General features: G+C 48.8%; 1 protein-coding gene across 2 annotated transcripts in view; it reads right to left on the bottom strand.

Annotated features, from left to right (window-relative positions):
- LOC122388483 (neuron navigator 3-like) overlaps positions 1–26,920 on the bottom strand; it is a 326,891-nt gene that overhangs the window by 9,625 nt on the left and 290,346 nt on the right. Inside the window, exons 20-23 of one of the 2 annotated variants that reach the window (XM_043379619.1) lie at positions 24,867–25,012; positions 22,243–22,681; positions 3,950–4,191; positions 2,771–3,363 (exon numbers count right to left, since the gene is read on the bottom strand). In XM_043379619.1, coding sequence (XP_043235554.1) covers positions 2,771–3,363; positions 3,950–4,191; positions 22,243–22,681; positions 24,867–25,012 — 1,420 coding nt within the window. The remainder of the gene's footprint in view (positions 1–2,770; positions 3,364–3,949; positions 4,192–22,242; positions 22,682–24,866; positions 25,013–26,920) is intronic. The other variant, XM_043379620.1, reaches the window with a different exon arrangement.

Raw genomic sequence — 26,920 nt, 5'->3', positions numbered from 1 at the left:
ATTTCGATATCATAGGGACCCTATGAGGCCTAGTTCCTATGTTCCCCGATACTGGATATGGGCCCTCTGAGGTCTCTAATGGGCATTCGGAGACCTGTTACGCCCCATTAGGCCTAGTATGGACATTCTGAAGCCTGGTTTTAGGCACTTTGTGGCCTGATGCGGGACTTCCGAGGTCTGTTAGGGTCTATGCGGCCTGAAATTGGCCTTCTGAGGCCTTGTAAGTGCCCTCTACGGACTGGTCTGGGCCTTCGGAAACCTGTCAGGTCCCCATTAAGTCTATTATGAACTTTCTAAGGCCTAGTAGAGGCCTCAGAGACCTGGCTTGGTCCCTTGAGACCTGATATGGTCCTTTGGAAGCCTGGTTTGGGCCCCTGAGGCCTGGTACGGGCCTTCTGAAGTTCGGTAGATCCTCAGTTTGGCATGGCCATTGGAGCCCGGTAAAGGCCCTTCCTTGACTGGTAGGGACCCTCAGAGGCTTGATATGGGCCTTTTTATACTACTAGGGGCCTGGTGTGGACCCTCTCAGACTATCTAAGGACCCTACAAGACCTTTTAATGGCCCTCTCAGCACTGTTGTTGGCCCTCTAATGACTGGTATGGAGCCTCTCAGGCATGATACGGGCCCTCCCAGTTCTTGCAAGTTGCAAGGGCCCTCTCAGTACAGTTGCAGGCCCTCGCATGAGTGGTATGGACCCTCTCAGGTATGGTGCGGGCCCTCCTAGTCATTGCAACAGTCCTCTCAGTACTTCTGGGGGCCCTTCCATGATTGCCATTGACTGACATAACCCTCAGTAATATGTCAGGGTACGGGCCCTCACATAACTTGTGGTGGCCCCTCAGTACTGTTATGGGCCCTGCTGTGGGCCCTCTCGGAACTGATATGGGCCCTGTCACGGCTGGTATGGGCCCTCTCAGGCATTTTACAGGCTCTCGCGCTCCTTCCAAAGGCCATCTCAGCACCGCTGCGGGCCCTGTCATGACTGGTATGGGCCCTCTGGCCCGGGCCTTTTCTACAGCCTGGGAAGATAGGACAGGGCCACAATCACCCAAGACACAAAATAAATGATTTTCTTTCACCTTTTTTGTTGCTAAATTGGGCCCTTTTCCAGGAACATGGGCCAAAAGCCCGTAAGTTTTATCTTGGAGGCGGCACCTTGAGGGCCCCCTTTGGCTTGATTCCCCACTCCTGAAGTCATTTCTACAGCTCTGCCCAGAAGTCTTCTTTCTGCACAGCCAGAGAGTATTCCGTCCATGCCTGACCTGCTGGCTGAAAGAGGGCCCTAGTGTTCAGAGTTGGGGGGGGGGGGGCGGCTGCCCCCTTCCCCCCCCCTGTGGCGCCGTCCCTGCATGGGGTCGAAAAACACACCAGTAATGCAGACATTCGCAGCCCGTTTGTGTTTGCCTGCAAGACTGCCGCGCCTCGCTTCCGTTTGAAATACGTAAATGTAAAGGCAGATTTCATCTGGAATAACTAGAATAAACCGTAGTTTGAGTGGAATAAGGTTGCGTGACCATGTAAGGGAAAACGAGTGTACATTTTGTCGTCCTTGCTCGGCATTGACAGCGTCCTCCTGAGCCGAAATTGGTGCTCTCCTGACCCGGAATTGGAGCCCTCCTGAGCTAAATTTGGCGCCTTCAATAATTCTAGCCCCCTCCGAAATTTTTTCCTGGCTGCGCCCCTGCATAGATGGATGCTACTTATCGTCATCATCATCGTTTTACCTAAATGTTCGTGATAGCAAACATCACCTAGGTCATTCTTTGGCAACTGTGATTGTGTCGAATGAATATATGAATATATGAATATATGAAATGAGCCTGCTCGGGTGTGTGAGCCGGCGGCCAGAGCCGAAATTGCGAAGAAGCCAAAATATTATTTTTTTTTAGCTTATCTGTGACGTCATCGGTGACCTCGAGGTCAATAAAATTATTTTTCGCTAGACATTTAGTCCAGGGCTATCAGACGCCGTTTGAATTTTGACGATCGGCTCAGTAGTTTCTGATGTATGTAGAAGGGGGGGGGACTCTGTAGAGCCACCCCACCCCCAGTCACTCGCGTTATGGAAAATACCCCAGTCATGCGCGGGTTAAACGTTTAAACATGTGAAATGATGTAGGTCCAATGCATTAGGGTCGGTGTCAAGGTCATGTGGAGGTCAGGTTAACGTCATTGATCATTGATGACCTTTGTTCACTTTTTCGAGTTGTACATGTTTCTAGAGCAGTTGTTGGAGCTGATTTCGATTTAGCATCCATTTGAACATTCAAGAAGTAGTTTTGGTGCCTTCGTAACATGTTAACATGTTAGCTATGTTCACAGTTCACATGCTGCGTTAACATGTTAGTTTTGTTGGTGGCTGACACCTACTATGAATTGAATACCCGGCAGGACGCCTACTGGTTGAACTGACCTGACTCAACCTGGCCTAAATGCATGAAGACATCATCTGTGACCAAAGCTAACATTCAATTTCTGATCAGCGCCCCGAAAAACCATAACAATTATACTTTATGAAGTTCTAACAGGCCGCGATTTTTCCGACTTTTGGATCATTGACCTGACCTGGAAGGTCAACCAAAGACCTAGAATCTTAAAATTGTGTAGCATCGGCTTCCTCTCGCTACGGGCAGCACGCTTGTTTTTTCCCGCTGAGCTCGATCACGGGCCGAACGGCAAGGGGGATCTAGCCGACACGCCTTTACGTCTGCGGCTGGCAAAACACCAATACGGGGGCGGGGGTGAATGGGCCGGCTGCTGGCCGCCTACCCATGGTGACGTCGGCAGAGCTGTGCGTCTCCAGGAACTTGTTGAGCTGGTGCCAGACGCGCGGCACCCACTCGAACACGGCCCGCAGCTGCGGCTGGTGCGCTCCGGCGGCCAGCTCGGCGGCCAGCAGCCGGCGCCGCAAGAACCGGCCCAGGAAGCCGCGCACCGGCTCCACGTGGTTGGCGCACAACACCCAGCGGAAGTTGTGGTGCAGCTGCAGCTGTGTGGACGCGCCGGCCGGCTGGCTCAGCGTGCCGATGATGTACGGGCAGCGCGGGTCGGTGTGAGCCGTGCTCAGGAAGCCGTTGAACACGTCGGCCAGCGCCTGGACGTGGTGCAGGTTGTCCAGGATGAGGCAGTGCGGCAGCGCCGCGTCCGGCTGCCGGCAGCGCTCCGACAGGTGCGCCAGGTACTGGTGCAGCTCGCGGCCGCCGCCCGGCTCCACGGTGAGCGTCACCACCGCCTGCGGCGACGGTTGTCGGCCGCTGCGGCGCACCAGGTACTCGGCCAGCCGGTGCGCCAGGTACGTCTTCCCGGTGCCGCTCTGGCCGCACAGAATCACCCTGCGGTGCTCCACCAGCATCGACACGTACCTGAACAGCACGGAGGCGGCTCGGTCAAACGCCGCCCGCCCGCCGGACACGGACACGGACACGGACACGGACACGGACACGGACACGCGTCCGGCATCACACGGAGGACACGGACACGGAAACCAACATCGACAAGGACTAGAGATGTCAATCGGATACCAATTTTTTGGTAAACCGATACCAAACCGATACCAATTTGGTATTTGGTATTTCAATCCTAATAAGTTTGGTATATTGTTGGTATCATGAACCCTCATTAATGTGTAAGAGGCTAAGAAATTGGTAAAAAGTTGGTATTTCCCTCATGTTCTCAAGTTGGTTTGGTTTCGGTATTTCCCCACGGTGTTGGTTGGTATTTGGTTTGGTATCGGTATTTCGATTTTCTGTAACTGACATCACTAACAAGGACATTACACTCGGGAGAGTGTAATGTCGGCCTGGCGATCGGAGAGTGTAAGGTCTCTATCGGTGCCTTATGAGCACCGATAGAGAGCATTCAGCACACCCACCTAATTGGCTGAGCGACCCGCACGGAGACACGGTCCAGTCGGCTGGTGGCCGGGTGTCGTCCAGCCGGCACTCTCACCTGTGCACGATCGGCTTCGGTATGAGCGTCTCGAAGACGAAGGCGTCCACGGAGCCGGCCGGGTGGCCGCGCAGCCGCAGCTCGGCCTGGTGCACGTCGCCCACCGTGTAGCCCCAGGGCAACAGCTCGGGCGGCGGCGCCGGCTCGTCGAGGCGGCGCCACAGCTCGCCCAGCCGGTAGCCGCTGACTGAGTCCGAGTCGATACCGAGGCTGTGCTCCGGGTCCAGTCGGGACAGGTGCTCCTGTCGGCGGCCAGCGCCCAGTCAGACACCAGCGCACGCCGCCCCCTTGTGACTTCACTCTGGCACTGAGAGCGGCGGACGGTAGGAGCCCCCTTCCCCCTTTTTCGCGAATAACTCGCGTAACGGGGGGATAATAACGGCTACACTTTCGCACTCTCGATTCAATCAATTTTACATCTACTCTGAATGTTTCATGACCATGATCTAAACGATCTCTAAACGATCTCTGACCTGTGACCTGTTTCTAGAGACCATGTCCGGCCGGGATTGCGACTCGGCATATTTTCGCTCCTATTAACCCTCGCCCCGTTGGGGGGGGGCCATTTTGGCCCCCCCTGTGGTTTTTCCTGAATAGCAAGAAAACGGCGGTGCGCAGCGCCGCCAAATTTTCAGTACCTTCCCGGGCATCAATTTGACACCTTCACACCAAATTTCAAGTCTTAGGTCACCTTAGGTCAGGAGTTATTGAGGTCAAACTGAGGTCATGTTCGAGCAAAAATGAGCAAAAAACATGCAATCTTGAAACGCTCACCAAATCTACAGTTATCAAGCAATTTCAAAGTTCTTTATATGGTCTAGTAGACAAAAAGCGGCGCTACAAAACTGCTATCTCGGATTTTCAAAATTTTTGGTTTTTGACCAAAAAAAATTCAAAAAAATGATGTTTTTAGAAAAACTTTGAAAAAATCCAAAAATTTTCCGAATTTCGAAAAAACCGGAATATATGTGATAGTCCCAGCGCTCTTCTATATACATACCAAATTTCAGGTCGATATCTCGTTTTTTGGCCAAGTTATAGCGAAAAAACTGTTCAAAAATGATGACGTCAAATTTTTGAACTCAATTTTTAGCAATTCTAGACCACGTACGGCAAAACAAAGACCACCATTGAACTCCCCGTGACAAGCTGCATCGATTCGATACCCATTTTATGCAAAAATATTAACTTTGAAATTTGACCTAATTTGACCTGACCTTGACCTGACCTTGACCTGACCTTGACCAAAACGTGATCTAAGCTGGCCCCAAAGGCTGCCTGACCCATATAATCGCATTTGTCATGTAAAATGGACCATAAAACATGTATCACACGACACTTTCATATTGTGACCCCCCCCCGTGACCTGACCTCTGTGACCTGACCTGGTATCAGTGACCTCAAATAGCAAAATATGTGTTTGAAGAACATTTCCCCATCGATGATTTTCAATGAAATGCATTTTACTCGATTTTACACCGCATTTCTTGAAGTGCCTGTAAACGGTGAAAATTGGACCTTTGACCTGACCTGTGACGTCATCGGTTTGACCTAGGTCAATAAAATTGGGTCACAAGGTAGTTCCCCGTTGGGGCTATCCAACGCCGTTTACCGCTTGTCGCTATGTTGCGTGGTTCTCGAGATCTTAGGGGGGGGGGGGCCAAAATGGCCCCCCCCCAACCGGGCGCGTTGCTCGGCAGAGCCCAACGGGGCGCGGGTTAATCGTGCGTTTCCAGACTTTTCTGTAGTGATAAATGATCCAACATCTAAAATAATATTTGTCCAATGCATTATGGTGACTCACCATAATCACCACTCACCATAACACTCACCATTGGTGAGTGTTAACCCGCGCCCTGGTGGGGTCTGTTTATAACGCGACCTGGTGGGGGGGGGGGGGCTATTTTTTGCCCCCCCCCCCCCCACCCTCGTATCTCCGAAACTACTGGACGGATCCGCAAAATTCAAACGGCGTTCGAAAGGCCTGTCAAATTTACCGAAGGAAACCAAATTTCATTGACCTCGGGGTTACCGATGACGTCACAGGTCAGGTCAAAGATGAAATGTTTCACCGTTCACGGGTCTTCTAGGGAATGCGCTATAACACCGAGGAAAACGCATTTTGTCGAGAATCAGCGGTAGGGCGTCAGTTGCCTAGTAGATATGTTGCTATTAGAGGTCACTGGCAATACCAGGTCAGGTCACAGGTCAGGTCACCAAGGGTCACAGGTCAGGTCACATGAGCCCAACTTTACTAAGGTTGTGTGATACATGTTTTATGGCCAATTTTTCATTTCCAACTCAATGGTGTTGGTTATAAGACTATCAGGTACGGCTTAGGTCACTTTCTGGTGATGTTCAGGTCAAGGTCAGGTCAAGGTCAGGCCAAAAAAGGTCAAATTTTAAATTTGATAGTTTTGCATAGAATGGGTATTGAATCGATGCAGCTCGTCACGGGGAGTCTTTGTTTTGCGCTACGGGGTCTAGAATTGCTAAAAATTGAGTTTGAAAATTTGACGTCATCAATTTTGAACAGTTTTTTCGCTATAACTTCGCCAAAAAAAGAGGTATCAATCTCAAATTTGGTATGTGGATGGAAGGCGGTAAGGACTATCACATATATTCCGGTTTTACGAAATTCAAAAAACTTTTTGGATTTTTCGATTATTATATCCAAAAAATCTATTTTTTATTTTTGGGGGTCAAAATCCAAAAATTTCAAAAATCCGAGATAGCAGTTTTGTAGCTCTGTCCAATCTACAGCTTTTATGTTTTTTATCATTTTTTCTGTATTTGCAAAGCTATAGGCCTGACAGCTCTTCCCGCGAAACCCTTTTTTGGGTCGAAAACGGCAGAACATGACGTCACTCTGACGTCATTTCCGGCCAACCTATCATAGGCTTTGGAAAAATTTTTGGTCACAATGTGTAAAATTGATGTCCGGGAGGGTACTGAAAGTTTGGTGACGATCGGCGCAGCGGTTCTGGAGATATATCGAAAAGTCTGGAGGGGGGGCAAAAAATAGCCCCCCCCACCAGGTCGCGGGTTAAGGTCACGTGAAGTTCAGATCAAGACCAGTGGCGCACCCAAGGGGGGCCTTGGGGCCCGCCCCCCCCCCCCCCCCCCCGCTCGGGCATTTTTAGGAGGCCCCCTGAGCACCGTTTCGGGTACTTTTACTCGACTTTCCGGCCTAACCTACTTTAATTCTGCACAAGAGCTGGGCAGAAGCCAGGAGGCCCCCTCTGGTAGGGGACCCTTAATGGGCAGGAGGCCCCTCTGGCAGGGGACCTTTCATGCACAGGAGGCCCCTTCTGGATTTGAGGCACCCTCTCACAGGAGGCCCTATCTGGGCAGGAATCAAGAGACCCCCTCTGGCAGGAGATCGTTCATGAGCAGGAGGCCCCTCTGGCAGGAGACCTTTTCTGCTTAGGAGGCTCCTTCTGGATGGGAGGCTCCCTTCTGCATAGAGGGCCCTGTCTGGGTGGGAGCCAGGAGGCCCCTTTAGCAGGAGATATTTAACTGGGGGGGGGGGGGGGAGGCCCCGAGGTTTCCTCTACGCAAGGGTCCTTTCTGGGCCGGAGTCAGAAGGCCCCCTCTGGCCTCTTGCAGGAGACCCTTTCTGGGTAGGAGGCTCTTCCTGGATGGTTGGCTCTCTGCACAAGAGGACATATCTTGGCAGCAGGGGCATTCCACGATAGATCGTACCAGGCCCGTCACCCTCATCTCTCAGATTTTAATGAAAATCGGTCCCAGGGGTAATCATAGGCCCCAAAGACGCCTGGCAAAATATCAGACTTCTCAGATCAAAACTTTTTGAGTTATATTGCATTACATTTTTTTAACTTCGGTTCGTAACGGTGAGTTTGATGGCCTATAACTCAAGAACGGGTTAAGCAACCAACAAACAGTAAACAACACTAAGCTTGCGATGAATCAAAAATGAGTATTACTATTTAAAAATTCCAAAGAAAAATTTTCGTTGTTGAGCAAAAACCTTAAGCATTTTTCATTTGCCTCTTATGACTTTTGGGACCAAAATTTTTCACATTTTTATTTTTTCAAAATAAACTTAATGTCATTGCAAATCGACATGTAAAAAATTAGAAAGGTGTTCTTTCTATAAGTTCCTCATTTTCCCGCAAACAAAATGGGTTTCGGAGGGGTTGATACGACCCCAGCACGCCGTTTCGCTTTTAATAGAGCTAGAGCCTCGGGGAAAAACGAGCGTGTGTGCCGTTACAAGTCGCAGCGATTGGTACGGGGACCCGCAGTTGCTACTGTACAGCGACCCTGAGTAAATTGTCCCAGCACCTTCACAGGAAACAACGATAAACTGTCAGAGGGCACTCACAGGAAACCTCAGCTGCTCTTGTACAGGGACCGGCAGTCGATATCAATGTTATCAGTTGTTACTGGACAGGACAGACGGCTGGAGTTGGGGTTCGTGTACAGAAGCAACTGCGGGTCCCCGTACCCGATTTTAAGGTCTCAGATTAACCGGTAGCGTCTGAGGTCAGGTCAAGTGACTGAAGTTACGGGTTCGGTTTTTAGTAAATAACTTCGCAAGAAATGGCCGCAGAGCCGCGATTTTGGCATCATTGTGTTTGCCTAGCTCAGGTGCATCGAATGTTATACTTCTTGCTAGGGTGAGGTCAACTTAAGTAGTTGACCTCGGGTCAAGGTCAGGTCAGAGCCCCTCAGGTCACGAAGCTGGGCAAAGGGTATCATATGGCATATCATCATTCGATTCGGAAGGTCTTCCCGAGTCCATTGGTGGCTTTCCCGACTCTCTAGCTCCATTTGATCGGGAGTTATTGACGAAAAACTCGTACGACCCTAGTGACGTCATAAATGACGTCACACAAGGTTAACAATGCAAAAGTGAAGCATTGGACTTTGCAAGGAGTGCATGAAATCCCGATATCATGTACGTGAGATTGTTTTAGATCATTCTCGGCGCCAAAATAACAGTTTTTATATTTCCCCATTGACTTATAACAGTGATGTCACGTGACCGACCTGACCTTATGTAACCTTAAAAAATTCCCAAATATACAAGTTGTGAGACCTCTGGAGGACACCATGTATGCGTCCTGTAACTTTCATCTCGGACAGCTATGGTCATTGGCGTCCAAAACAATATCAGAACCAAACAGCCTTTTTCACCCTCGCGCCTATAGGAAAGAGGGTTGGATAAACCCTCTTTTCACTTTTTTCAGATGACTCAGACTTCAATTGAAATTTCAGTAACCCGTGATGTCACTAGGCAGCTTTACCATGCTATTTGTAAGCTCCCCTCCCGAAATCGCTATTCGAAACCGTTATCGTGACGTAAAATAAATACATTTATAGAAAGAACACCTTCCTTATTTCTTGCATACTTCTTAACAATGAGCCAAATATTTTTTTAAAGAATTAAAAATTCAAAAAAATTTGGTCCAAAAAATACAAATGAAAGAAAACTTGATACGTCATATATCAAATATAGCGTATTTTTCGAAATTTCCAATATACATAGGTATTAATCTCTGTTTCATTGGAAGTTCAATGTTATATAACATTTGGCATTTGAATAATCCGTCTTTGAGTTACAGCCCGCCAAACTTAGCGCTGCAAAGCAAGATCCAAAAAATGTTATACACCATAAGTAAAAAAATACTTATCTGATAAGCCTGAAATTGTTACAGGTGGATTCAGAGCCCCTGATTACCCCTAAGACCAATTCTCGTCAAATTCCGAGAGATGAGGGTGTCAAATTAGAAAAAAGTGGTACGATCTATCGTGGAATGCCCCAGCAGTCAGGAGGCCCCCTCTGCACAAAATGTCATATCTGGGCAGGAGCCAGAAGGCCCCCTCTGGCAGGAGATCCTTTATGGGGTGCTTTGTGGGCAGGAGGCCCCGAGGCTCCCTCTGCACAAGAGGCACTTTGTGAGCTGGAGTCAGGAGGCCCCCTCTGGCAGGAGACCCTTTATTGGCAGGAGCCCCCTCTGGCAAAGGACCTTTTATGCTTCGGAGGCCCCTTCTGGAAGGGACGCTCCCTTCTGTACAGAGGTCCCTATCTAGGCAGGAGCCGGGAGGCCCCATCTCGCAGGAGCTCCTTTATGGGCAGGAGACCTCGAGGCTTCCTCTGCACAGGGGCCCTTTCTGGGCAGGAGGCAGGAGGCCCCTCTGGCCTCTGGCAACTTGCACGAGACCCTTTATGGGCAGGAGGCCCTCTCTTGGTGGGAGGCTACCTCTGCACGAGAGATTCGATGTGGGTAGGAGCCAGGAGGCCCCCTCCTGCAAGAGATCGTTAATAGACAGGACTGGGGGCCCCTTCTGAATGGTAGACTCCCTCTGCACAGAGGCTCTAGCTTGGCATGAGCCAGGGGGCCTGATTAGCAGGAGGCCTCTACATGTAATTGGGACGTTTCCTCTACAGGACAGTGTGTCCATGGGCAGGAGACCCTCTCTGGATAAGAGGCTGGGCTTCAAATTAGGCTGATATCAAAATTTAGAATAATATGTTTCCCATCAAAATTCCTCCTGTTCAAGAACTACTGTGATTTTTTTTTTTTTGACAACTCTTTCTGATAAGGGAATTTTTTAGTGTTTTGTTATTTTTTCTAGGGTCAACAGCTTGTCATCCAGAAGGCAAAAACTTTGAAAATATGACGTTTTTGGAAGACTTTTTCCGCCAACAATTTCTTACACTTGGTTTTTATTACTTTGATTTTACTGGCGTCGCATTTATTTCGTCTAGACGCGTCAAATGATCTGTTAATTGACCTGGAAAAGAAGACTAGAATTTGACCTTACGTCAAGGTTACAGGCTTATGTTGCGTATCAGTCGACTTGTATTGTAAAAGCTGAACGCGACTAAGGTGCTTGAACGAATCTAAGTTAACCCTCGCCCTGGCAGGGCATTTTTTATAACGCGGCCTGGCAGGGGGGGGGGATTCAATGCGACCCCCACCCTCGCGATTGGCTGATATAGCACCTTGAAATACCAAATCTGATAGGGGTAGGTGGCCCCCTTAGAATTCTCGCCCCGTGCAAATTTGGTTGCTCTAGGTCAGCATAACATTGTACCGTTTTTTCTGACCTGGTGGCCTGACCCAAAGTCATCCGGACCTGAAATTTTCAGGTCATATGTAAAAAGGTTGCCCCAGAGGCTATGCCAAATTTAGCGGCGCTACGCGTCACAAATTTTACACTATCTTTGAAAAACCTTAGGGGTGGGGGTCGCATCGACCCTCTGCCAGGGCGAAGGTTAAACTTTACTAAAACCGCTAAGAACGTCACCAAACATACAGAGGCCCTCAAAAAGTAATCCATTTGGAGGCCCCCTCGATAGAGAAAGGCCCCCTGGCAAGCGGAATATGGAGGCCCCTTTGAGCCCGGGCCCCCTCCCCTGGAAAATCCTGGGTGCGCCCCTGATCAAGACTATTGAACCTTAATGACCTAGGTTTACTCATTCGAGTTAAACAAGTTTTTAAAGCAATTTTAGCAGGGTTCGCTATTGGCTTCATTTGTCAAATAAACAAACTCAAACAAAATGTTCACAGACAGTTCTGTTCGTGAACAAGTGACGTCATCATAGGCAACGGAACGATTCGGGACAAGGGAGGGGGGGGGGGGCACCAGCCCAAAAAGCCAAACCTAGGGTAACCCCAAATCCTGTTTTCTCATCGGATTTAGGCCACTAATTTTTCGTCACAGCCCTGACACGATGATTTCTTTTTATAACTTAAAATATATAATAGATGAATGAAAGTCTACCCGACTACACCTTTAGGTAGGGGAGGGTGAAGAAAGATGCCCAGAGGTTCGTAATGTCCTATACATAGAAGGGGGCCTGGTGTACCTACAGAGACGGCGGGGCTCGTACACCAAAGAAGAGAGCCGCGAGTGGACCCGACAGATGCTGCGAGCCGCTCACGAGCCGTACGAAAACATCTTGGTGGTGTGCGACAATTAGAGCACTTCACGGATAGGCTTTTTAGGATCCGGCCCGGCCCAAATCCGGCAAGTCATATCCAGATCCGCCCATTATCCGCCTTTCTTTGAATATCAGAATCCGGCCCACCCATTGGCCCAATCCGGCCCGTATTGCAGCCAAACTTCCCAAAAATATCCGTAATAATCCGTTTCACCAATAACTGGTTTCACCCAAAACTGGACTAACAAATTCAATCAAAGGGACCAGACAGCCATACATCTCACAGACCAGTCCATCATGGTTCCAAAAACCATGCTTATAAACCTAAAACCACATGAAAATCACCACATTGGTAAACTAGGCATCATCCTGCCGCTTAACACATTAGGTTAATTTTTAACTTCAATGTTGAATGTTAAAATTTTGATCCGTTTTGATCCGGGTTCAACCTTCAATTTCCAAATCCGGCCCGCCCATATCCGTTCTTTTTTAACAAATTTAGAATCCAATCCTATCCGGTCCGCGGATTTATCCGTGGATAACGGATTAATCCGGCCCATGAAGTGCTCTAGCGACAATGCACCGTGTCACTCCGGACTCGAGGATGTCTTCCTGGAGGAAGAGTTCAGAGGGGCCCAGCTTCTACGTTTGGCTCCGTATTCGGCTCCACTGAACCCAATCGAGGAAGTTTTGAGTGTCATGAAGGCCGAGATGAAGCGTCAGCTTGCCGCAGCCATGCCTCGCCTTCTCAGGGAGCCAGTGCCGGAAGGACTGACCCAGACGGAGCACCGCCTCCAGCATCTCGAGGCCACAATCGACCGTAGCGTCGATCGGATCACGCCTATGGTGTGCATGCGGGTGTGCAACCACGTACAGAAGCACTTCGCTGCCTGCATCGCGCTTCGGGACCTCGCGATGGGCGATATCCCTGCATGAGCAGCGAGCAGAACCTAACCCACTGAGTCATCTGCGGCACGAAGATCTTGTGCATTAACCCGCGCCCTGCTGGGGGTCCTGGATTTCCACGCCCTGCTGGGGGGTGTTTGAACACCCCCCCCTTCTAACTCGGCTCCTGGGCCACGTAGCGATACGCGGAAGGCGGCGTTCGAAAGAGCGTCAAAAATAATGAGGAAATCACTTCGGTCAATTTTTTGGTCAGGTCAAAGGTCAGGTCACCAGAGGTCATTGAAGGCAAAATTTCGCCGATTTCCAGGTCGAATGTCGAAAATTTCCAAGAAGCCAACGCATAACTCGGGAACCAATAGAGCTACAGCGCCGCGGAAAAGCGCATTCGATAGCCCTATTAACGCCCTTTCTGAGTAATTCTCTCAGATTTGACCTACCGTCAACGGTTTTGCCTGCAGGGGGCAAAAACTGCAAAAATAGCCGATTTTTTCGGAAACAGTTTTTCTGCAATAACTTTTGACCCAAGCCTTGTACGAGCTTACTTTTACCGGCATCGTGTTCCTCTCGTCAAGACGCATCGATTGAACTATAACTTGACCTTGAAAGGTCAACTTGAAAATTTGACCTCAGGTCAAGGTCATGACCTGACCGGAAAGGGTCATGTTGCATATCAGTCGATCCGTATCGTCGAGCTGAACACATCTAAGGCGTTTTCATCGCTCTAGCATGCCTCAATCAAAAGTTATTTGCGAAAAACTGTTAGATACCATTCGTGACCTAAGATGACCTCAGGGCATAAACAGGGGTCACGGACACCATTTTCATGTTCAGTGTGTCTAAACCACTTGTAATTCAGTGTTTGGGTGTGTTTATAATGTCTTTCGTCCAAAAGAGGCGCATTTCAATTTTCTCCCATTGACTTATAATGGGGAGGTCGCAAAATTGACCTGACCTTAGGTCATCGATATCAAAATTCTGAGATATACATTTTGTACATGCTATTGCTCTTAGCAATCGCTGAAAGTTTCAAAGCGATCGGTCACTCGGTGTAGCTATGACAGACATTGAAACTTTTTATGAGGTGAGGTCACTTCAAGTGACCTGGTGACCTGACCTTGAATGACCTTGGTCTGAAATTTTCACAACATGTGTAGAATTGATGTATGATAAGGTGTACCAAAAACGGCGGCGCTCCGCGCCGCCGTTTTTGAGATATTCGCGAAAAACCACAAGGGGGGTGTTCAAACACCCCCCCCCCCAGCAGGGCGCGGGTTAATGTATGTATGTGTACATAATCATATATCTGATAGCGACCGACCCGGCCTGTTCTGTCTAAATGAGTGCTGCAGATCTGTTACGCACCGCAGATGGATTGGCCCGATTGGCCCCTGTGGGCGGCCGGGCGCCGGCTCTCTCCGCCACTTCCCCGTTTGATATGGCCGCTGGCTGACAGCTTTGTGTAAATGAGTTAATGACTGTGGGATATTTATGCATACTCGAGGGCAGATGAGTTTTCAAATGGTTGAGATTTCCGTTTCGTGTCAAGCATATGTAGACCGCGTCGCTCTGGCAGAGCTGCGAGCAGCGTAATACAAACCAAGATAGTTTATAAGTTATAACGCACAGCCTTTTATCGAAACAAGACGGGGCGAAATGGGCGGGAGTCGGCAGCCAAAGTTGATCGAAAGTAGATGGCGATTAGCATACCTATATCATTAATAAAATGATGACAATAATAGTATAATAGTATGAAAAGAATTTGACCTATTTACGGTAGGTAGCTGCGATGAATTTGAATTTACCTTATTCTAATTTGGATTTGACATATTCGAATTTGATCTTGAGTAAGTCGAAATTGCGTTTGACTTCTTCCAATTTGATGTTGGCATATCTCAATTTGAACTTGAGGTATTCGATTTTGCATTTGGCATCTTCCAATATGAATTTGACTTATTCGAATTTGAACTTGACGTATTCGAACTTGAGCCTAAAAAGGTGTAGAATCGAGCCGATCGAAACTCAGTGCTGCCAGATGGGGAAGGCTGTAATCCTCCAGATCAGTTACAAAAATCCTCCAGATTCCTCCAGATCCTATTGGTAGATATAGAAAGGCGGTCTTGGACGCTGCGGGGGGCTATACCCCCCAAAAAGTTTCACCAAATTCTAAAAACTCACCGGATTTCGAATCCTTTCGCACTGCTGTGCAGATTAAAAGATACTTTTTCTCATAAAGGTTGTTTAGTTTTCGTTTAATCTTAAAGGGACCCTCCCACCTTAACATTAGATTTGAGTTGAGATAGCCAAAATGGGGTCCCTGGCTCACAATTACCGGTTTCGGCACTCACAACATCGAGAAATGCCTTAAATCGGAAATATTGAATCTCAAAACTGCAGCATTTTGATTCAGAGGGGCTAATGCATAGGAATACCCCTTTGAATGTGTGACGTCAACGCAGATATCTAACGATTCTTAAATGTTTGACTAAAACGTTTTGTAGCACGCGGTGGTATATGCTGCTTTGCGCGCAACAAGTGCCGCACTTTCAGCTGCCAAACTATTGCTTCCAAATAAAGTCGCTAGGAACAGCGGAGATCCCAAAAAGTAAACAAAAGTAAAAGTCTAATATCTTGAAAACCGGTGAATATTTTTCGGTAAAATTTGGTAGATATTCGTTTTCGCTCTTTCTGAACCGAGCGACATCACTTTCATGCCAATTCATAAACTTTTTTGAAGGTGGGAGGGTCCCTTTAACAAAAACGAAAATTTTCGTCGATTACGGGCGCTGCAGGGGTACCGGGGGCATTTGCCCCAAATGTCCCCCTTAGATCAGTCAGTAGTTTGGTACCCTCGTAGATATAGCTACAGACTGAAACATTCTGCAGTCTCACGGTGATAAAGGACGTGGTATATCCTAACGGGTAGGGTGACGCTGGGCAGGAAAATGCCTTTTTAGTCTTGAATGTGTTATATTTTTCCATGAAATTGAATGTAATAATCGGGCGACAAATCCTCCAGATTTTCCTCCAGAATCAAAAATCCTCCAAAAGCGAAATTTGTCCGCAAATAGAGTTCAAAATCCTCCAGATTTGCGGAAATCCTCCAAATCTGGCAGCACTGTCGAAACTGATATATTCTTACACGAAAATAAATGTCGCAGGATTTAGAATCACGCGCTTATGGTAACGTGCGCTTTCAGATGACAGTATCCTCCAGCTCACATAATCGTAGCCAAGCGTCCACTCTCATGGTGCCCAGCTCAGGCCGTCAATTTGAGGAAGACTTGCTTTGGTATAGTAACTATACTTTCAAACGAATGTTAACAATTTTAAGAAAAGTGATGGAATTTTGGCGCCGTGGAATTGGATACAGTACGGATCAGCGATCCGAGGCACCATGGGTCGTCAGCACTGCAAGTTTACCGATAAAGCTACAGGGATGCTAGAACCATAGTAACATCAAGACGCCTTTTGGGGCAACAAGCGAGCGAGCGCCAGAGTAAGCCATGTACAGAGTTAGGCTTTTGCGCTTTGCGGTCGGCGAGATACAGACTCAAACAAACGCACGCTTATAGGCACTGGTATAAACGGCTCTAGCCCTTGAGAAGACCCGTTAACTACTCTAAAATGGCTCACGTCGGGTGAACTTACCCTCTACGCCAGGGGGGCGACACGGCTATTCGCGCAATGTATTAATTTATGGGCCGCGCGGGGCCTCGCGATGACGCGGCTGGAGGCAACTGCTCAGCGCGCTAGGATACTTCTGGCGGGGCGGGGCGCTGAACGGTGTGCAATGAATGGGTTATGGTCGGGCCGACAGAGATGAGGTATTGAATTTGAATTGACATCAGCAATCGGGTGGGGAAGGAGAACGTTCCTAATCGAGCTTGGGTTGGGGAAAGCCGAAAATATCGCGATCGGCTCATAGCTCAGACAGGGCCGGGTGCCGTACCATGTGTTGTATACATATTTAGGCGGGCAGACAGAGATGAGTTATTGGATTTAAATTCACCTTACCATCGGTTTCTGGTGGGGTTTGAAAATGGTTTTAGTCAAGTTCGGAGTGGGGCAACCCACTGGCGGATCCAGGGGAAGGCATTTGGGGCAAATGTCTTCCCCCACATTGGCAGCGCCCGAAATCGCTTTTCGAGAATCAAAGAAAACTTCACAACTTTTCTGAGGAAATGTTGCTTAATCACACTGCACAGCAGTGCGCAAGGAATCGAAATCAGAGTTTTTTTTTTTTAATTAATTCCGAGAAACCTTTTTGGGGTAAGCCCCCGCAGCGTCCAAGACCGCTTCCTGGATCCGCCAGTTGTGAATAAGTCACGGTCGATACCGAGCTTCGGCGGGACCAGGCGCTGTATACGTTGTTCTTTCAATGAAGAGGTGGACAGACACCTAGCCCCACATCCTACTGCTATGCCCGTGCTTCTGTGGGTGAAGCACTAAAGCATCACGGAATCCCACAGGACCTGCGAGTCGACGAGGTGGGCCGCTTTGGCCGCCGGGCTGCAGCTCCCTGGAGTTGCCTGGGACCGATGGCAAAACAACAGCTCCGGCGGTGCCCCTATGGGCCGTAGTAATTAGCGAATTCCTGTAATGTAGAGATCATATCCTCAATAATCTCCATTACCATTTTATATTCCTAAACAGTATGACAGAACAATTATGCTTGCCTACGTTCAGGCACTACCTCTGATTGTCATACGTCCAGTACAACATGTGTTGTCTGTCAAACAACAATCGACGACGGGATCTCTTCTCATTTATATCTCTTAAGCCATCGGTTGTCAATTCACCCACCCCGTTTCCCTAAAAATAGACGGTCAGATTCGGCCTGGGTCCTTACGACCCCTCTAGATTCGCCAGAGACGGGATCGGATCGCCGTTATTGCACCCGTCTTAGTGTCTTTAATACTATGACAGCTTCGACCACGGACTTCGGACGGGGTGATCGTTCCACGAATGTACGAACCATCCAGGCCTAGAGTGCATCGAGGTTTAAAAGAATGCAGTCTGTAGATCAATAAACATAACAATGGTGGTATACAACCACATTAAAATATCTCCCCGGCTCCCGCAACGTTCCAACGCCCCTCCGTTATGCATTCGCCTTGTGTGTCCGCCGAGCCGGCTTGCCTCCAATGACGTCATCGGCCGGCCGGCGGCGTTCAAGGTCAAACGGCTGGTGTCCTTACCTGGAGTTCTATAGCCTTGATTTTCACTGGTGGTGAATCCTCGTAATGTAGAGATAACATCCTCAATGACCTCCGTTACGATTTTATATTCCTAAACAATATGGCTGACCAATTATGCTTGCCTACGTTCAGGCATTATCCCTGATGCTTATCCGCCCACTACAACATGTGTTGTCTGTCAATCAACCATCGCTCGACGACGGGATCAATTATAACCATCGGTACTCGGTTGTCAATTCACCCACTCCGCTTCCCTAAAAATAGACGGGCCAGACTCGGCCTGGGTCCTAACGAGTCCTAGAATCGCCAGGGACTGGATCGGGTCGCCGTTATTGCACCGGTCTTAGCGTCTTTTGGTACATGTAGAGTAGACAGCTTCGACCACGGACGTCGGACCGTTCTACGAATGTACGCACTATCCAGGCCTAAGATGCGTCGAGCTTTATAAGAATGCAGTCTAGATCAATCAACATAACAATGGTGGTATGCAAACAAAATCTCTCCCCGGCTCCCGCAACGTCCAACGCTCCTCCGTTATACACTCGCTCGATGCGTCCGCCGAGCCGGCTTGCCTCCAATGACGTCATCGGCCGGCCGGCGGCGTTCAAGGTCAAACGGCTGGTGTCCTTACCTGGAGTTCTACAGCCTTGCTCTACGCCAGAAGAACGTCGAAGCGAAGCTGCTAGACCTTCCGGCTTCCAACGGCTACTAGACGCTAGGAGCCTACAATCACTGCATCGGACTGTAGAAAGACGACGCGTGCCTGGAGTGCGAGGAATCGGACGAGGGAAGACCGTCACCCATTGGCTGGTCGGCTGCTCAGTTGCCCGCCCAGTGGCATCGCGAAAGAGGATCGTTTATACGATTGAGACTATTCAACCGTAGATGTAATCTGAACCCGAAGTGAACAGCTTCGTGGAGTGGCTAGGGCGGCTGGGACGCCCGTATGGTGGTAAGGTAGGAAGCCCAAGGACGGAAAACAAACTATCCTGCTCATTGCTCCTTCGACATGTAGCATGAACCAAAGGCAACTGTTCTCTAAACAGTCTTCTGCCTGAACGACCTCCAGTCCGCCCTCGCCGCCTCTCTCCGCAACAGCTCAGCCGTCCAGAGCTCCCTGCTGAACTGGAGGATTCTCCGAGGACTGTCAGCCAGCCACCTCAGCATGGGTGCCCTCGCGCTGCGGCCTGGAGTGCAATGTGAGACAGTGAGAGTCATATCATTGCCAGGAAAACGAGCGATGTTGACCAGAATCGAGTCCCGGTGGACCTCTAGACGGCCCACGGAGACGCAGCCGCACCAAGAGGGCCCGCACCATCCAGGCATGGCTGGTCGGAAGGCGCAGCTGATGGGATCACTGCTACCACTAGCTAGCACTGACGGCGACAGGACGGTTCCTGCGGTGGACGTCCACCAACTAACTCCGAACCGGTCAGTGGTGGAGTGCGAGCAGTGCAACGACCGCCACTGCAGAGCAGCGCCCGGTCCCGTCTGTCGGAAAAAAATCAAGTCCACCTGCGTTGCCCGGCGCTGCTATGCACGTACTCGATGTGTCCTGGAGAAGGCGGAAAACGGCGAGCGTACCCTTTCAGGCGTGAGACGAACATGCTCATTAGTCATTATGTTTGGGGAATATTTGTTTCTGGTCCCTAAAAAGCTGTTTCTGGCACCTAATTGCTGATCAGCCCCAAAAAGCTTATTCGACCCTAATATCTGAATCTGGCACCTAATTGCTTCCACACAGCCTAAAATTGCCAGATCGTCTAGTTGAACTCCGTATTTGCTGTTTGCTGATTCAGCACCAAAACCAAAACATCCAGCACCTATTTTATTCCACGTTTGCCTACCTAATTCGCGTAATCTTCCTGATTTTATGTATCCTAACAACATGAACGTTGCATTCGGTGATGTCAAGTGCCATTTTCGCCAGTGGAGATAATGGTTAATGCCATTTCTAGCCAAAAGAGAATCACTAGCCAGCTATGGTGCAGCATAGCAAGACGCTCCTATACCAGCCCGCTATGTAGAGACTAGAGATTATTGCACCCTCAGCCATTTTAACGTGAAAAGTTTGGATCCGTCACTTCCAGCCAGGCTCTCAGGTCATAAACTGGAGTAAAGCAAAATCTCAACTCTGAACAGAACAGACATGCCACGCAACCGGCCCTCTTTTCAATATTATTAGCTTTCTGCAATCATCGTCTGACTCCATCTCGATCAAACGCAGCATCCGGTTTCTACAGGGGCGTTTGACTGACCGGCCACACAATAACCAAAAACAAAATCAAAGCTTCATGCACACATATGACATAAGTAAGAAACGGATGAAAAAGGCACAACCACGGCACAACTCTGCGCAGCAAACAACGGATAATGTCCCACGCAAGATCCCGCGTTTCTTCAGCGGCCTTGAACGGAATGAAAACATTACATTTCTTTTTTGGAGCTATTTGATGACGTCAAAAAAATACAATACCCGTTTTAATGGTCAAAATGGAGACAATTACTCACAAAAATGTTTCCCTTTAAGCATTACAAATAAAAACTTTTAAATATTTATATGACAGTTTTTTCAAACAAATCAATATTATTTGCTTATTTAAACGTCATATACAATGCTGATATCACTACGGGGCTGTCTTAGAGTGTAGCTGCACTGGCAACCTTTAGGCTAGACTCCAGGGGTCATTATACCAGAACAACATGATTCTACCAGCCAGTAGTTCATTTTTCTACTAGATTGGTGCTACGCTCAGCATTTAGGTGCCAGATTCAGAAAAAAGAGTAAGGCGTACCGATGAATAGGTGCCAGAAACAGCTAATTAAGGTCATTTTCCATGATTGGTGCTGGTATCCACCAAATAGGTGCTGAGGACCAATTTTGGGGCGAGTCAGCTTTTAGGTGCCAGAAATAGCTTTTCTGGGACGCAATTAAATGGCGTCCATTATGTTTTATGTTGTCTGCTTATTTCGCCCTCTCTCCACTCGTTGTAGCGTCTGGTGACCATTGCATATCTGATGAACCACTTGTAAATGTGCAATATACGGCTCTAATAAAACACGTTTTTAGATTTATTTTTAAAGAAATATAAGCAAAAAACATCAAAATGTCGAAAAAAGTTATTGCCATTCAAGTGGTAGCCAAAACGTGATGGTTTTCACAGAAAAACAGTCGATTCCCCATTCTAAAAATTTCGGCCCCATTCTGCATCAGGCTGATTTCGTGTCCAATCCAGATTCATGTTATCTATGTCCTATATTATTCGAAAATGACGATCGGAAAGCAAAAACGTGGAGTTTCAACGGAAGCCGACATCATTTTTCTCCAAAAAATGACACTTTCGTGCTTGAAATGATAACTTTTTGCTATATTAATTATTTTCTGAAGAAGTACAAGGGGGCATCTTACCCAAGAGGGTGGGAAAGACGCCCCTGGCGTCAGGGAAGATGCCCCGCACTAATGGGCACGCCAAGACCTGAAGCCAGATACATAATCACTTAACCTAAAATTATTTGATTTACTATTGCCTGTTATCTCTCCTAAGGCATTGCCTTCGGCACCACACTGCTTCGCATCGGGTTGGTTCTGTGTTTTTCATATTATGACGTCACTTTCATAATACAACTGAACAACATCTAAAATGTGTTTTCTTTCAACCTTGAAACTGCAGCAAATATTTCACATGATGGCAACGCTGTGTTTCCTTTGTTTTGTTAATGTTCATATGTGACTATGTAATCCCTGGACATTATGAGCTCTGGCCCATTGAAGGCACTGGCCATTTCGAACACTGGACACATCGTGCCCTGGACATTATGAACCCTGGCCTAAATGATACGCACCTATTCAAGGCACTGGCCATTTCCAACACTCGACAAATTGACTATGGCCAATGGTTGAATTCAATTGCAAAAAGGTGTATTCCCTTCAGTCGCATTCTTGCTGGCTTCACGTGAACAGGATACCACCATACCTGAGTGAGCGCACCCGCAGCCAGCATCCCCTCCCCTCAGCCGCGACGCAGTGGCGGGCGGCCCACTCCCGGCGCTACGCACACGCTGCGATAGCAGCGCGTCACTTCCCCTCCCTCCTTCCCCCACTATGACCAGCGACCTCACTCCCCTCGGAATTTGGACTCACCCAACCCCGACCGCAGCGCCACGTGGTGACCCTGGAGATCATATAGACCCACTGTACGCACGCGCGCGCGTGGCGGCACACACACGCACACACATGCACACACACGAACGAGACATGTTGAACGTACTTTGAAGGCGGCGCGGATGGCGTCGTCCAGCACCTGCCAGCTCGTCTTCCTGGCTACGGTGACGTTGCCGACGACAAAATCCTCGTCGTCGAGACGCACGCTAGCGGTGAGCACTTTGTGGTCGCTGCCAGCGCCGGGAGAGTCGGCCGGCGCCGGCCGCTCGGTGGTCGGCTCGGCCGATAGCGACGAACGAGACGAGTTGGCCGAGCGCGAGGCCACTAGCCTCTGCAGACGCTCGTTGTCCTGGCGCAGGCAGGCCATCTCCTTGCGCAGGCGGCTGACGGTCTCTTTGAGCGTCTCCAGCTGATGGTGGGAGGAGAGAGCCTCCAGCCGCATATCGGTCAGGGCCGTGTCCTTTTCGCGCAGCTGTCGGCGCAGGTCCTCCTCTACGGAGCCAGCTCCGCACCCTCGGAGCGGCGGCGCCGCGTCCGGCCGGCCGCTGCGAGACACAGTCACACAATGAACAGACAGGGTAACACAGTGGAGAGACACGGTCACACAGAAAAGACAGGGTCATACAGTGGAGAGACGCCGTAACACACAAAGCGTAGAGACACGTTCACACAGTGAAGATACAGGATAACACACTGGAGAGGCACAGTAACAATGGAGACACAGGGTCACACATTGGAGAGACATGGTCACACGGTGGAGAGGCATATAACAGTGGAAAGACAAGGTCACAGTGGACACGGTCAAACAGTGAAGAGGCATATAACAATGGAGAGACAAGGTCACACAGCGCAGAGACACGGTCACACAGTTGAAAGACACAGTAACAGTTAAGAGACACGTTAGCAGTGGAAAGACATGAGCTCTGTTCGGTCGTTGTTTTTTATCAGTGTTCTCACCTTTGCTCATGCCCTGACATTCTTCTGGACTCACGCATGCTCTGCAGTGCTCGATAAACAAAATAAAAGGAAGGAAAGACAGATAAGAGACTGGCACATGATATTTAGGAACGAAAATCAGCAATGACAAGGACAAAGCAAGCACATGCAGCACACATGTGGTTTCCTGCAAGCAAACATGCCGGAAAAGCTGTTAGCGCACAGTCAGCGGGTCAATGCACTCACATCGTGGCAGTGTGACAGGCTGAACACAAACTGGCAGAGTGCCAAAAGACGATTGATGAAACTGTACGGTTGGCAATGACGACATTACTAGGCAATGCAGCTTATGTCAGATATTGGTTTCTCATTCATCATTTAACAGACATTTCTCCGACATTTAATAGACACTGCTCCGCGCCATATTTGCATTATCGGACGGACGCAATATTATCATTAAACATTTATCAGACGGTTGACTTTACTCTAGTGCTTCAGTTCCCAAATAAAGTTCAACATCAATCAACGCTCACAATCAATATACCAACCGAAATGTTTTGGGCGCAAGGGTGAGACGAATCCCGTCCGGCCGGTACACCTCTCGGCCTGAACCTTTTTCTAAAAAAGTACGCAGTAGCCGACACACGTGTTTGGGCGTGGCATTATGCGCACGAAATGTAACAGTCGCGCCGCATGAACAACAATCATAGCAATAAGCCAACTGCAGTACCGACAACCAACACTATTTAACTGCCAAAATTTGCGGGCATCTCTGAACATAGGACTCCTGTTACACGTCATTCTTATGCTGAGGGTCGAACAATCAGCATGTTGTCGGTTTTTCCTATATAAGGAAATTATTGCTGGCGCTTCTTGGTCTCTCATTGATCAAATGAAGAGACCACGTGAATTTGACCAATGAGGAGTCAAGAAATAGCAGCATGCTCGTAGCCTGCCGTGCTGATAAAAAATTGCGACCGAACAGGGCTACGGTTAGGTACACAGTGGAGAGAACGGGTCACACAACGGGTCACACAGTGGAGAGAACGGGTCACACAACGGGTCACACAGTGGAGAGAACGGGTCACACAGTGGAGAGAACGGGTCACACAGTGGAGAGAACGGGTCACACAGTGGAGAGAACGGGTCACACAACGGGTCACACAGTGGAGAGAACGGGTCACACATTGGAAAGACACAGTAAAAGCCTGGCTACACTATGCGTTTTCTGCGTGCGTTTTTCGGGTTTGCGTGTTCTGCGTAATATCGTGCTAGAAAAAACGATATTACGTTTATGTGATGTTTTAAAATTAATTTTCAGTTAGTTTACGAGTTATATTAACTTTTGCACATAAATAATGTAAAAGTTACAATATTTATAACTTTTTTCTAGAACGATATTACACAAAACACGAAAATCCGCAAAAAAGCACGCCGAAAACACCAAGTGTAGCCAGGCCTTCACATTGCAGAGACGCAGGATTTAGCTGACGGGAGGGTGGTGGCTGGTGGAAGCAGCCTCACACAAAGCGACTAGGCGGTAGGTGTCGGGAGCCCTGCAACAAGTTCTGCTTAGCTTGGGTCGAGACTATGGCAATCCTGTTATTCATTCATTCCAGTTTAGTATAGGTAAATTAAATAGTGGGGGGAGAGAGCGAGAGCGAGAGCGAGAGCGAGAGCGAGAGCGAGAGCGAGCGAGAGAGAGAGAGAGAGAGAGAGAGAGAGAGAGAGAGAGAGAGAGAGAGAGAGAGAGAGAGAGAGCGAGAGAGAGAGAGAGAATCCGGGTGCACTGACGGTGTATCGGCGATGTCTGCAGCCGGCCGGCCGGCCAGCACTGGCGACGGTGGAGCGCTGCCCTCATCCAGGTCACTGCCCGCCTTGGTCTTCCTCCGCGAGAACGCCTTGCCGAACGAGCTGCGGATCTGCGGGGCGGCCGAGAACTGCGGTGGGCCAGTGCGGCCGCGCTGGTCAGAGGGCTCACCGGACGGTCACCAGCTACAGTGACCTCTCGGCGTTCTCACGGCGGTCACCAGCTACAGTGACCTCTCGGCGTTCTCACGGCGCCAGTCCTGACTTAACCCTCGCCCGCATTGGTGTTTTCCAGACGGGAACATATACGGGAGCGGGAGGGGTTCGCTGGACCCCCCTCGTCGTTTCGCCCCTGATCAAGCTAGAGCTTCGCAGAAAAAAATGCGTGTTGCCCGTGACGAAAGAAGGCCGATGATACCCAATTTCAAAATCCTAGGTCATTGGTTGACCTTCCAGTTCAGGTCAATGACCCAAAAGTCGGGAAAATCGGGACCTGTTAGAGCGTCGTTAGGTGTGGCTGCTATGGTTTTTTCGGGGTGATGATCACGAATATCATGTTAGTTTTGATCACAGATGATGTCTTCATGCATTTAGGCCAGGTCGGGTCAGGTCAGGTCAGGTCAACCAGTAGGGGTCCTGCCGGGTATTCGTAGTAGGTGTTAACCGCCTCTGGCAGCTTCGTAACATGTTACGAAGGCACCAAAACCACTTCGTAAATGTTCAAATGCTTGCTAAATTCGAATTCAGCTCCAAAAACTAGCCTAGCAACATGTAAAACTCGAAAAAGTGAACCGAGGTCATCAAGGGTCCATTACCTGGCATGATCTTCAGATGACCTTGACACCCACCCTAATGCATGTGAGCAACATCCAGGGCCACGGGTTTTTGATATGGGGGGGGGGGACGGATTGACTGACCGAAAACCCCAAAAGTAGATACTGATCGTGTATGCCAAAAAAAGGGACACGTAGCGCCGCGAAACTTGTTGAGTTTCGCGAAACAACGAAAAAGTTGAGTTTCATGCTCAGCGACATCAGAAACGGTCCATACCAAGAAACAACAAAGCTTTATGACGTCACTGTGACGCCATCTTAAGGGCTACAACCAGCTACAACCATTAAACTTTCTTCGGACATTGCCTCGGTATTCATTTGATGCTATGCTAAGCTTCATGCTAGTAGCTCATCAGGTTTCGGAGATATTCGACAAAACGTAAAGGGGGGACAACTTTATGCCAACTATTATTACAACTATTATCGTTAAGGTAACTACTATTAATTAGGCAACTACACCTTTTTGCGTTGTTCGATGGCCAATCGTCATAACCATTTCGGCATCAGTTTGGACAAGCGTCATTCAGAATAACCCTTCGGCGATGTGCATCACTGTTAGACGGTCGGCAAAACAGGCTGGACTCCATTCAACCATTCTGCATAACTCTTTGTCATTGAGCACAATGTTCGTCATAGGCAAAACACTTTGTCAGATTGTCATAATGCTTCGACATTTCACAAAATGGTTAGTCGATGTGCAAAATTCATCGGTACTGTGCGTAAACAATGACTGTTTATTTAAAACTTTCGTCAATGATCAAAATGTCAATGATGTAGTGCTTATTACGAGCGAGCGAGCGCAGCGAGCGAAGCGAGTCTTTTCAATATAACGGAAAAATCTCAGTATGAGCGGCCCGGCCCGGCCCGGCCCGGCCCGGCCCGGCCCGGCCCGGCCTGTAACGCTTTTGAGAGGCTTATATCTCAGCAACCGCTGGACCGATTGGCCTGCGGTCTTTTTTGCTGGGTAACCCCATCCCTTCTACCCCATAATTGACTACTTTTGATACATCTCAGTGACCGTCGTGGCACGTGCCACGTGAAAAGTCAAGGGTGTTCAAGCTGTTTTGCAAAAGTAGTGATTTTGAGAGGCTCATATTTCAGCAGCCACTTGGGCGATTGACTTGCGGTTATTTTTATAGGGTAGCAGCATCCCTTCTACCAAAAATAGGATACTCTCGATGCATGTGGGTCACCCCAATTGCACGT

The sequence above is a fragment of the Amphibalanus amphitrite genome, unplaced genomic scaffold (assembly GCF_019059575.1).
Source record: "Amphibalanus amphitrite isolate SeventyFive unplaced genomic scaffold, NRLGWU_Aamphi_draft 000324F_arrow, whole genome shotgun sequence".
NCBI classification, from domain to species: domain Eukaryota; kingdom Metazoa; phylum Arthropoda; class Thecostraca; order Balanomorpha; family Balanidae; genus Amphibalanus; species Amphibalanus amphitrite.
This window is presented reverse-complemented; position numbering and strand designations above follow the sequence as displayed.